This window comes from Hypoxylon trugodes (assembly GCF_022578975.1).
Source record: "Hypoxylon trugodes strain CBS 135444 unplaced genomic scaffold F4822scaffold_10, whole genome shotgun sequence".
In the NCBI taxonomy this organism is placed as follows: domain Eukaryota; kingdom Fungi; phylum Ascomycota; class Sordariomycetes; order Xylariales; family Hypoxylaceae; genus Hypoxylon; species Hypoxylon trugodes.
This window is the reverse complement of record NW_026250025.1, coordinates 521,963-533,650: the sequence shown is the minus strand read 5'-3', so window position 1 is coordinate 533,650 and position 11,688 is coordinate 521,963. Positions and strand designations below refer to the sequence as shown.

Here is an 11,688-nt window from a genome sequence, read left to right as displayed (position 1 = left end):
TACATATGTGCATCCTACCAAAGTCACCATATACAGTACCTCAACAATAGTTTCAATTTCGATTATTTTTGTCATGACATCATTGGCGGTGACTTGCGCTGAGTCAACTTACCTCCATCACAGCCAACGCGTAACAATTGCAAGGTGGTTCTCATATGCGTGATGAACCATCTATAAAACTAGGGGACGAGCTCGCGATGATCTTGTGGAACTTACAAATAACCTGGAAGAGGATATTATAAATGAGCATTATCGTGGGTACTTCCCTTGGATAGACAGTAATACGGATCGGAGTTTCAAGAATAATTTCCATAATTCATTGTTCACGAACTGGGTCGAATAACGCTAGACAACAATAAATAAACGCCATAACAAGATGATGGTTTTCCCCGCGACACCTACTCCCTTCGCCTATGCTATAAATGCAAAAATTGGGAATTAGCCCGTATGTCGTATTGTTCATCGGGCTTTGGCTGTACGTGGGCTACCAAGTTGTCGAAACAGGTAGATCTCTTGAACTCCTACCGACCGTAAATTTGTACTCTCCATCGACAACCATAGACCAATTTTGCAGCTCGGAATCCCAATAGCTCAAATCCCGTCTAGTCAAGTTGAATCTAACCGTCTTTGTCTCATCTTTCTCTAGAAATAACTTATCGAATCCTCGTAATACCTTAATTGGGAAGTCAACTGACGAAACAGTATGGGGATAGCTCAGATACAACTGTGGGACAACTTTGCCCGCCTTACCACCAGTGTTCGTGACGTTAACAGACACCGTAACGTAAATCTCCCAGAGGTCGGGGTTTCCTCCCTCATCACCTCCTGCGCCGGATAAGGGTTGCTTAATATCATAACCATCAGGGTATGGATATGGTTCAGACACTATATCGTCGACAGCATCAAGATAGGGATAGACGTATTTCTCAAGTTTATGGAAACCATCCGGGAAGAGTACCTCCTCTTCGTCGGGAATGCTAGAATCATACTCGGGTGGGACAGCGAAATCCTTGGGTCGTGGTGAAGGAAGTGGGGCCTTCGCTTTGAGCTGTTTGACGACGGGTTCGGCGATTTCGAAGGTGGTGTAACTTAGCCCGAACCCGAACTCGAACCGTGGCTCTATCTCATACTTGTCGAAGTAACGATAATCGACATATAATCCTTCTTTGAAGTCTTGCTGGGGCACAACGCCATTTGGCAAAAACATGACTTTAGCACCCTCGCCGTAGTCGTCCAAGGTCTTTCCTATAGTCCATGGAAGCTTTCCGCTAGGGTTGACATCCCCAAAGAGGATATCTACTAAGGCGTTGCCGCTCTCTTGGCCAGGAAGGTTCGCAAGGAGCACCGCTTTAATATTAGGTAGATCGATCCACTTCTCCATCACGACAGGACCAACCGTATGTATGACGACAAGCACATCGCCATCACCACCGTGGCATCCTTGTGCTACTTGGACGATCAAATCATCTCCACCTTTCTGCAAGAAGAGGTCAGGTCGATCACCATTCACTCCCTCCCAGGCCTTATACCCTTCGCCGGAGTCAGCGTTCGCGAAAACGATACATAAGTAGGCATCTTGTAAGATTCCAGGTTGTTTCGAAAATGGTGGCTTGTTCGTTAGATAGGTAGACACATTTACTGCCTTATTATCTTCCCAACTCTTAACTAATGCCTCGACCGGGGTGACGAGGTAAGGGAACTCCACCGAACCAGAACCCCAACCTGAGGCTAGTGTTCCTTGGTTACAACCGCGATCCGGACAGTGATTAGGACCTTGACCGGGACCAGCGTCCTCGCCAAATATGGCGACCTGAAGTGGACTTTCACGCGATTTTGTCTCATTTGAATGGGTACCATTATCTCGGGTGAGAGGCAGCAGCCCTTCGTTTTTCAGGAGAACAGTGCCTTCAGCTGCAACTTGCCGCGCAATGGACGCGTGATCAGCCATCACGTTGATATACTGATTCACCGGAATTGATTCCTGTTTCGTAGGACTGCCTGGCGCAAATACACCTTCGGGTTCGTCTGTCCAAGAAGAAAAATTGGGTCCTTTGCGGTCAAACTTGGACTCATCATCCTGACCTAGCTGGTACCAAGCAGCAACAATTCGAGTTACCATATCATTCAACCTTTCCAACGGCACAGAGCCATTAATAATAGACCTCGTAAGCTCAGGACCCCAGAGAGATTTGCCGTCCTCCCAGAATAGACCGTCGCCAGGCATAGTCATATCTAGACCAGCCAGAGCGCTAGCAACGCCACTTCTCTGAGCTAGCCAGTCGCTCATGACGAAGCCTTGGAAACCCATTTCATCTCGTAACAGTCCGTTTAGAAGTTTCGAGTTCCCACATGCATACGAGTTGTTGATCATGTTATAACTGCACATAATACTGGCCACACCCGCCTTCACCGCATCACTAAATGGCCACAAGTACAACTCGTGCATCGTCCGGTCATCGATATTGGCGCTCAGAGCATTCGGCAGACCCCATTCCCACGATTGACGAAAGTGTTCCTGTTCGTTTGCGACGAGATGTTTGATAGTAGCCATAACACCCTCATCTTGGATTCCCTTGATAGATTCAGCCGCTGCAATGCCTTGAAGATAGGGATCTGCTCCAAAACCTTCCCAGTTTCTTCCGCCTGCGGGCATACGACCTAACGGGCCTATGCAAGGACCTAATATCACATTTATACCTTTTTTCCTGGCCTCTATCGCGTGAGCATTTCCCCATCGATACATCAGATCTTTATTCCACGTTGCTCCAACAGTGACGCCGGCCGGAAATGCGGTGGCATTGTCGGCAAAGCGGATACCCAAAGGCCCATCCTGAAGTGCCAGGGCGGGAAACCCTACGTGGATCGCAGGGCCGGTATTTCCCACGGCCGGTCCCATCTTCCATCCCGTTCCTGTTGTCACATTTACCTTTTCAGGTAGTGTCATCTTGGCAACCATTTCGCTCGCCTTCCGATAACTGTCGGCCCAACTCCTCGCGGTACCACCCTTGGGTGTCGGATACCATGGTGGCGACAAGCCATCTGGCGGCGCTTGTTTGTATTTTTTAAACGCAAAGAAACCCCCCGCACCGAGAGCCAACCATACCAATGCAAAAAGGCCAAGGCAACCGATTATACATCTAGTCGATCGGCCGGCGAGGCATCCGCACGGTTTCCGCAGCCAGCGACTACGAGGTTGTGTCGAGAAAGCAGCAGCAGAGGAAGACGGTTTAGAGGAGGTAAGGGGATCGGACTGTAAAAATTCGGTCGCGTCTAGATCGGAGTCAAGATCGAAGGACGAACGAGCATCGTAGGATCGACGAAAGTGTTCGTACTCGTGCTCGGAGTTTGGGCTTAACAATTGCTCCTTGCTGGAATCCATCGTAACGCGGGGCGTGAAGCCTCGTGTCCTCCAGATAAAAGCGAGTCAGTAAGTTAAGTATCTAAGTTTCTGCAACGACGAAATTGCTAAGAAGGAAATGGCTCTCGTGGATTAAGGAATGGTGGGAAGCATTAAGATAACTTGAAAAAGTAGATATTCAAGGACAACCCAATTCCAATTGAATATGAGTAGAATATGTTATAAGAAGCTAGAGTAAGAATTCATTATTAATTGATTTCCCCGTAAAATGTAGGCATCTATTACAACTATATAGATTTTAGATACCGAGAACAAGAGAGTCGAGACATATTTATAATTATAATTATAGAATTGGCTCCGACATTGGAACTCTTACTTGAAACTTGAAACTCGATGATCATCTTGGCGTTGAGTCTTAAGCTTCAGGCATTGGTTGGCTGTTTCATGGCAGATCCTTGTAAGTACATATTAGTCTCATTTAGAGAATATTACTTTTAAATACATTTATACGTGAGTCTATTCTTTCAACAAGTGAAAAAGTCATAAAGGGGTTGAATTTTAGCAGCTAACCATATAAACATGGAAAATCAACCATCTTATTAAAAGTTTCCAATTCCTCTTCCTGTTAATAGCCAACGTAGACATGTTCTTACGTTGATGAAATGACTGATCACACCCAGTTCCTAGGCTATTTATTGTAATATTAATCATAGATGTATGATTTTACAAAATATGTAGCCTCATGGATATAACGAAATCAAATCATTCCATCACACTTGGTGCCTAACATTCCAAGGTAATGAGAATCAGCCCGTGACGATTCCTGACCCAATCTTAACACAAGACTATTAATCCTAAAGCAACACGAGATCCGCAACAACAGCCCGATGGTCGCTTATGAAGACGCCGTCGATATAATTATTTAAAAACTCGAACTGTTTCGCTGAATACCGGTCCTCATCGGTAGGGCCAAACCAGACGAAGTCGATTCGAGTCTTACCTGTTGTCGAGAAGCCTGTGTAGGTCAGTTGATTAGTCCCTAACCGCGTGGCTCCTGAGTTCCACAACTCCGTGAGATATCCTGTATCCTCGAGTGTGCTATACGCGTCACCACCTGGCTCCGAATTGAAGTCACCTGTGAGAGTTACACCCAGAGGCCCGTATTCTTCTTGGACGGCCTGAATGCGCGACACCACGACCTTAATCCCTTCGCTCCGAGCTTGTGAGCTCACGTTGTCCAAATGCGTATTCGCGTGAATGAAACGCTCCCCCGTCTTGACATTTTCGAAAACGCCAATCACCACAACTCGCCGGCTACCAGCACCCCACCCGAACGAGACTTTATCTGGAGTGGGCGAAAGCCACTTCTGTTCACTGTACACCAATTTGAGGGTGTCGGGCCGGTAAATGATTGGGTTGTACTCCCCCGACTTCTTCCCATCGTCGCGACCGAATCCGATATGCGTCCATTCGGATCCTAGTCCATTTTTTATGTCGCTTAGTTGAGCATCCAGAACCTCTTGCAGCCCCAGAACGGACACAGCTCCAGCTGTTGATGCATTGGAAATTACTGTATTGACCTGGTTGATAAGACCTGTGCGACGGTCCGCCCATGGCTTTTCGTTTGTATCGAGAGATGTTGCGGCGTAACGAATATTAAAAGAGACGATGCGCAAAGGCAGGTTAGCCGCCATGGCTGCGTTGAACACCGCCAGGGAATAAACGAAGGGAGCGCCAGCCCACATTTTACGAGGTAAACGAAGAAATAGATGAATGATTCAAAAATGTTTAGGTCGATGCTACAACAGATTAACAGCTTAATTCTTCTGCGGAACCAATTATTTATAGCGAACTTTCAACTGGTCTCTCGGCCGAATTCCTTGGAGACTAAAGGCGTCTAGGTAAGCTCGAGCTACAGCACGTCATTTTCAAGCTTCTGCTTGAGGACTGTTCGAGATAAATGGCCTACAGTTATGTTTATTAGAGACACGTGGGGTAGCATTAGATCTCAGAAGCAGCTTGGCCTGCAGATTTTAGGATAAATGCCGTTTACGCCAAGAAGTGACGACAATACGAGGTGCTCATGGGGGATTATAGTAATTTTTTTCATTGGGTGTTTTGTGACTGCTTATGGGAAGCGGAGTGGGCAGTGGAAAGTGGTACGAATCATACGCTCCTAGCCGGATTTGATCTCGATTATCCCATCCCGGATCGAAAACTAGTCTTATGGTATTAGAATCTACTGTATTCTGATCTTACCTAAGTACGATCGAGTTATGAGGATGGGATTGATTTATTCGGATCCCTTAGGTATTCAACCATTTTTTTACATGTTAGTAGCATCCGACTGACGTGATAACTATTATTTCTGCGCCGTGTTTTAGCGTCAGTAAGAGACAATTCCGTGACATGGCTTCAAACGGTAGAATCTCGAATTAGAACCAACTCGGAGACACCATACATGGTTATTCTAACCAATAGAAGTAGGATGGATATAGGGGGTTGGAAGGTAGACATCGAAAGCCATGCACGAAGCTGTATAAGTATGTACTTTCCACGCTGAGCGTCTATCAACTATATACATATATCCACCGTCTCCTCATGCCAACCCTACCCCATCGGTATATCACCATATGTCTTCGCTATTTGACCACACACTATGTATAGATAGGTGCCTAGCTTAGAAACTAGCGCTACCGGTGGCTGTAGCGGCAGCTGTGTATGTGCTGACACTGCTAGGACCGACAGGAGTCTCGTCGATGGCATCGTTGTTGCGCGAGCAACCACTCTTAGCGACAAGAGCAGTAGGGCAAGCAACCTGCTTGAAGGAAACGCCCGGGTTGTCGGCGCCGCCAAACCAGTCAAATCGCCAGTAGCATCCATCCTTGAGGGCGGCAGGGAATGAATCACAAGCCTCACGCGATGAGATACCTCCGTATCGTTCACCCCATCCGTTGGAAGGAGCACCGTACTGGTCCGTGCACGCGTTGTAGAGACCGACACCACCACCGGGGATCTATAATAGGTATTAGTCGAAATTCGATACAAATAAAGGGGTAAATAAGGTTAGGGTGGTTAAAACAAAATGTTTATAACATACAGCAAGATCAAAGTGGTTTTGGTTTAGATCACCACCAGTGTTGCTAGCCTGGACGATCATCTTCTTTCCGCTGACGGGACCGCTGGTGAAGGTGAGTTCATAGCAGGCGCAGCACCAGGTAGTCTCGGTCTGGCCTTGGATACGAACAGCAGCCCAGCCGTAGCTGTGGGTCTCGTTGACAGCCCAGGGGCTCTGGTTGCTACACATATAGGCCGAACCGCCATTGTCGCATCCACTCTTAGTCGCTCCGTTGTCGTTCAGTGGTTGATCCGACTTGCTACACGTTCCGATCAGCTTTCCGCTGTTCGTCTTCGCCGACCAGCCGCAACTCGGCTTGCAGCAATCCCAGTATCGCGTCGTCTCTCCATTACCGGATGCCCCCTGTGCTGAAGTAAGACGGGTTACTAGCGGGAGGACCGCGAGCCCCAGAATCGTCGTGAGTTGCATCTTTGGGTATTTTTTTCTACCTTTTCTTATCCACTGGTGGCGAGGTTTGGCTAGAATAGTCTTGACGTATTGGAGAAAAGGCCAAAGGAAAAAGAAGAGGATTGAAGCACGCAATCCGGAATCCGGCCTGTCTTTAAATGATCTCAAGGAACTTGCTCCTGAGCCATTTACGATTAGATTGAAAAACAGGGCCGCCGATCATATCCCCTCTCACTATGGCCCACCGGAAGCAGTAATCTCTTTCCATCACTATGCGATTTCTAGGCACTTTGCCATGGAAAATCCCTAAGTCGTTTGGCAAGCCGCGGTGGTGGGATCTTGCATAATATTAAATGGGAGATATATAGGTGATTGTCGCAGATAGGGCTCCGTTGATGGAACGGAGCCTAACTGGGTGGAGTAAGGGTCTGGCAAAATTGGGAAGACTATCTGGAAAAAGACCTAGCGTCCAATAGCCGACGGGAACCTAGCTCCGTGAGGTCATATACCAGAGAAGACACTAGCTACAGGTACGTGTACCTGGGAGAACCCCTTTGATGATCTCCCCGCATAGGCAAATGCGGAGTAGGCATGGATGTCACGCTTGACCCGGGGGCATAAGCAAGAATACCTATGCATGTATGGTTACCTGTTATCTGTTACATGTACCTTATCACTTCGTAGCTACCATAGGGGAACATCGTCCGTATGACTTCGTTGATTCGTTTAAAAGCAAATCGATTATAAATCGAGAGCGAGAAAAAGTATCTGATGACGACGTAGATCCCCTAACGTCACAACTTTTCGGAGTATCTTCAACACAACGCACATCCTAACCTCATGTAGCAGCATTCAACACACCCACCGAACTCCTCGCCAATACCATCAATCGCATACCAGAAGGCATCGCGTTGAATAACATAACCTCATTAGAAGCCCCATCCGCTACCTCCTTCATCACGACGGCGGCGGCCATTATCATCATCAAGAGCGTCGCCGACGCGATCTATAACTTGATCTAGGAATCCACCTGATCCACCGTCATCGTCGCGACGCCTCTCTCGGCGGTCGTCGTAGTCGGATCTCTCTTCGCGGCCGTAGTCACCAGAACGTCCATACCCAGAGCTCTCCTCACGATCGTATCCACCCGAGCGGCCATATCCCGAACCTTCCTCGCGACGCTCGTATCGATCATTACCATAGGAAGACTCATACGAACGCTCTTCACGGCGGTAGTTATCGCTACCGTAACCCTCTTGGCGTCCGCCAGAGTTATCGTTGTCATAGCCTCCGCGTCGGTTCCACCCACCAGATTCGCCGTAGCTGTCGTCGTTACTTTCGTATCGACGTTCCGTGCGCTCCTCATACCCACCACCGTAGCTAGGACGAGAGTCAGTACGCTCTTGGTATCCATAACCTCGACCATCGTCATCTTGCTCGTAACGACGGTACTCCCGACTCTCGCCTCCTCCGGTATGTTGACTCTCGGAATATTCGGCCTGGCCGTAACGATCTCCAGAGCGTCCGTACTCAGTTCGACTTTCGCTATAAGACCCATCATCGGCTTGGCGTCTACTTCCAAAAGATTCTGTTTCACCACTTTTGAAAGTACCGCCTAGTAGAGAACTACCAATAGCTCCCAGGAGTCCTCCACCTCCACCACCGGAACTGCTAGACTCCTGCCCTCCGAAGTTCGGCAAGTTGATCTGCCCACCAGATTGAGTCTTGACAAAGTCAGAGATACCGCCAGTAACGCCTCCGACGATGGCATCAGCAGCGGCGTTGGTAATACGGTCTTCAGCATTTCCACCTTGACCAAAGTTCTTGTGCATACCAAGAGGCTTTCCGCAGCCGTGGCCAGAGTCCTCAACTCCTTCCTTGTGGTTTTCGCCGTTTAGGACGCCATCGCGAGAGAGCTTCTGGCGGTATTCATCCTTCGCATCCTCGTCCATCTGGCTCCACCATTCCTCGACGGAACGGAACATGATCTGTCGACCATCGCGGGCTCCATCCTCTCCCATGTCGCGCTGAGCCGGGTGGTGGAGGACTCCGTTAATTATGCGGTCATTCAGACGGTCCACGTCGACTCTCTCATCATCCCAGGCGTCCATAATCTGAGGAACTACCCAATAGACGACCTTACTAGCAGTCTTACCCGCAATTTCGTTAAGGATCTAGAAGCAATTAGTAAAAAGAACGTCAAGGCAGAATGTAAAGAAGACTTACGTTGGAGAAATGGTCCTTAGAGAGCATAGAGTGTGTTGGGTCAGTGCATTCATCATCGTCGAAGACAATATGCTGCTCGTTCTTGCTGCTCTCAATAATCTCTGATGAGCCAGTACGAAGCTCATTCTTGACCTGCTGGATGATGGGAACAACAAAAGGCGCCATAATTGAGAAAACCCACATCGACAACTGATCCTCAAGCTGTTCGATAAGTTGAGGTAGGACGGGGATCTTCTCGATTGCCTCGGTAATAGCCTTGATGAGGTCATCGTGGAATTCAATGGCAGGCATAACCTGTTGGTAGACCTGTTGGATGTATCGAGTAAATTCCTCTGGTTCCCTTGGAGAGATGGAAGTATTGGCCATCTGCGCGCTAGCAGCATTGCTCTGGATGTCTTCCATCTTCTGTTTCTTGTTGTCGCCGCCAAAGATTCCATCCGGGATTTTGTCAAGGAGTCCTTCCAGAATGCTAGTATCGTTCTTCCTTGAACTCTCTTCAAGGGTTCCCTCAAGTTCTTGAATCTCGTTCTGTGTAAGCTTATCCGAGACTAGATCTCCTGGTTAGCTATGATATATGGGATCCTAGGGTACATATTCATAGTTAGACTGACCTTCTCCAGTAACGGAATGTAGGAAGTCGACGCCTCCAAAAGTTCCAGTCACACAAGGGTAGACTTCGTGCCGGGCGCCAGGGATTTGGATTCTAGAGCGTCTACCAACATGCGGGAAGATATCACGCTCGCCTAGCTCGATAAGTGCCAGCTCTGTGTAGTTACTGTGGGCAAGGAAATCTATTTCGTGTTAGTTTAGATGAATTCAGGTTCAATACGAGAGCTAAGTCGGCATATAATATAGAATTTCAGGGTATTTACCTTCAAGACAGTGAAGACCAGTACCGAGCAATCGCAGAGCCTCGTGTAGGTCGCTCTTCCTGTTGTTTCGCTTGTAAGATCGACCAAGTTCAATGCAGCGACTAAACAGTCGCCTAACGTGAAGTGCCGATGTCATAATCCTGGAACGCTCGTTCGCGATGTAGTTCTTCAAGCCTGTCTCCGGGTCGATGGCGAGTTCAACTCTCTCATCAACTGGGCCACGCAATCTGCGGTCATATTGTCGAGCATCTTGGTTGTCGGCATAGTTCTTCGGGTTATCGATATGGTCTTCTGGCCTATAGCAACCAAGACGCTCAGCAGTAACTTCGAATTCCTTGGAACCGTATCCAAAGGTCAAAAAGCCGAGGACACAAAGAAGTAGTCGGATGGCTTCGGCCGAGACAGCTTTGACGGTACCGACATCAATAGCCTGGGAATAATCTCGAAGCCAGTTTCCGAAGTAAACACGAGATACCATAAGCTTGTCGAACTTCTTGCCTCCAACGGCTCGAGCCATTAAGATGGTTAGAAGGGTATCTTCAATATCTCCATGACGCCCTAGTTATACCTCTAGGTTAGATACATAGGTATAAGATAACCTATTACAAGATCGGACTTGAGGGGTACTTACAATTCTGTCCCTCGACTCGAGAGATGCCTAGAATGTTAAGTTAGCCTAGTCAACATAGAGTCCTCCCGCATAACAACCTGTCCACCTATCTAGCCTACAGGGCGAATATAGAATGATCGAACATACCAGCGATGTTACCAGCACCGAAAGCAAGAGCAGGACGGGCGAATACGAATAGGAAAACCAACCCCAGGAAGGCGGGGAAGGGCTTGAGGGTGATCATCTTGGCTGCCTCAATTCAATGATATTTTGTGAATGATGTATTTAATGAGTGTTGGTAATTGGGGGTTTTGTTGTCGAAAGTGGTGGCAGGAATAATTGAAAAAAAGAGAATTATGACCACGGGCAGATAGGTCGGAAATCAAACTGATTTATTAAGACAACATAATAATAATGTCGTACCTAATAAGAATGAATATGCTTGCCAGGTCAAGGTTGAAGGGTGACGTGATGTGATACTATTAAGGGACTACACGTTCCAGAAATTACTTACAGGAGGAAGAAAAAAAGGAGGGGGAGGGGTAGCAAGAAGCTCAGCTTGCTATGGGTAACCCAGGTACTGTATGTGGGTAGGTGGGTTAGGTGGGTGATACTTCCCTAAGCAAGCCTGGGTAGCCTGACAAGCTAAAGATACATACACATGTAGGCAGTTACGTACGTGCATGGGTCCGGTGCTAGTGCAACAGATCGTCAGTTTGGAGGGGTAGTACCTGAGGTAGTACCTAGGAGAGTAGGATGACTCTTACTGGTTCGTAGTTCAATCTGTGCGACTTGTGCAGCCGTCTGCCAAGCAACTGCCAAGCCCGCGATACCGGTTTTAAGTGGATTCTATTTGATCATAACTGAAACAATTTATGCCGGCGCGAAAAAGTCGATAAGCTGAAGTACCTACATAAAAGCACAGTAATGATTTTATGATGCATTATTGTTTATACTGTAATCTACCTGGGTACGTCTACATATATACTTAGGTAGGCAGTATAAATATTTTCTATATGACAAGATTCGGGCTCCACCTCGAATCTATCATAAAAATAATACGAAATAATAGGTACATAACAATATTGGCGTTTGG

The 11,688-nt window shown here is 47.6% G+C and overlaps 4 protein-coding genes across 4 annotated transcripts; all 4 read right to left on the bottom strand.

The window, feature by feature from the left end:
• Positions 1–294: 294 nt before the first annotated feature.
• F4822DRAFT_417822 (glycoside hydrolase family 3 protein) lies at positions 295–3,724 on the bottom strand. The gene has a single exon (XM_051459470.1). The coding sequence runs from the start codon at positions 3,377–3,379 to the stop codon at positions 485–487; it is 2,895 nt and encodes a 964-aa protein (XP_051309618.1). The 5' UTR covers positions 3,380–3,724; the 3' UTR covers positions 295–484.
• A 488-nt stretch (positions 3,725–4,212) lies between these two features.
• F4822DRAFT_433786 (endonuclease/Exonuclease/phosphatase) lies at positions 4,213–5,052 on the bottom strand (the record flags this gene model as incomplete). Its single annotated transcript, XM_051461898.1, has 1 exon — positions 4,213–5,052. One exon carries the CDS (start codon positions 5,050–5,052, stop codon positions 4,213–4,215), a length of 840 nt encoding a protein of 279 aa, XP_051309617.1.
• Positions 5,053–5,789: 737 nt separating this feature from the next.
• F4822DRAFT_53350 (cellulase-like protein) lies at positions 5,790–7,290 on the bottom strand. Its single transcript, XM_051463617.1, has 2 exons — positions 6,459–7,290; positions 5,790–6,374 (listed from the first exon to the last, which is right to left on the bottom strand). Exons 1-2 carry the CDS (start codon positions 6,903–6,905, stop codon positions 6,039–6,041), a joined length of 783 nt encoding a protein of 260 aa, XP_051309616.1. The 5' UTR covers positions 6,906–7,290; the 3' UTR covers positions 5,790–6,038.
• A 523-nt stretch (positions 7,291–7,813) lies between these two features.
• On the bottom strand, positions 7,814–10,836 carry F4822DRAFT_433784 (Het-C-domain-containing protein; the record flags this gene model as incomplete). The annotated part of the gene is made up of 6 exons (XM_051461897.1): positions 7,814–9,058; positions 9,111–9,658; positions 9,722–9,901; positions 9,983–10,540; positions 10,614–10,640; positions 10,740–10,836. 6 exons carry the CDS (start codon positions 10,834–10,836, stop codon positions 7,814–7,816), a joined length of 2,655 nt encoding a protein of 884 aa, XP_051309615.1.
• Positions 10,837–11,688: the final 852 nt, after the last annotated feature.

Bases quoted from the DNA above. Each gene is read 5' to 3' on its own strand.
- F4822DRAFT_417822 (XM_051459470.1), bottom strand. From the start codon at position 3,379: ATGGATTCCAGCAAGGAGCAATTGTTAAGCCCAAACTCCGAGCACGAG.
- F4822DRAFT_53350 (XM_051463617.1), bottom strand. From the start codon at position 6,905: ATGCAACTCACGACGATTCTGGGGCTCGCGGTCCTCCCGCTAGTAACC. The intron at 6,375-6,458 runs GTATGTTATAAA...TACCTATTATAG, and splicing joins AAAACCACTTTGATCTTGCT to ATCCCCGGTGGTGGTGTCGG.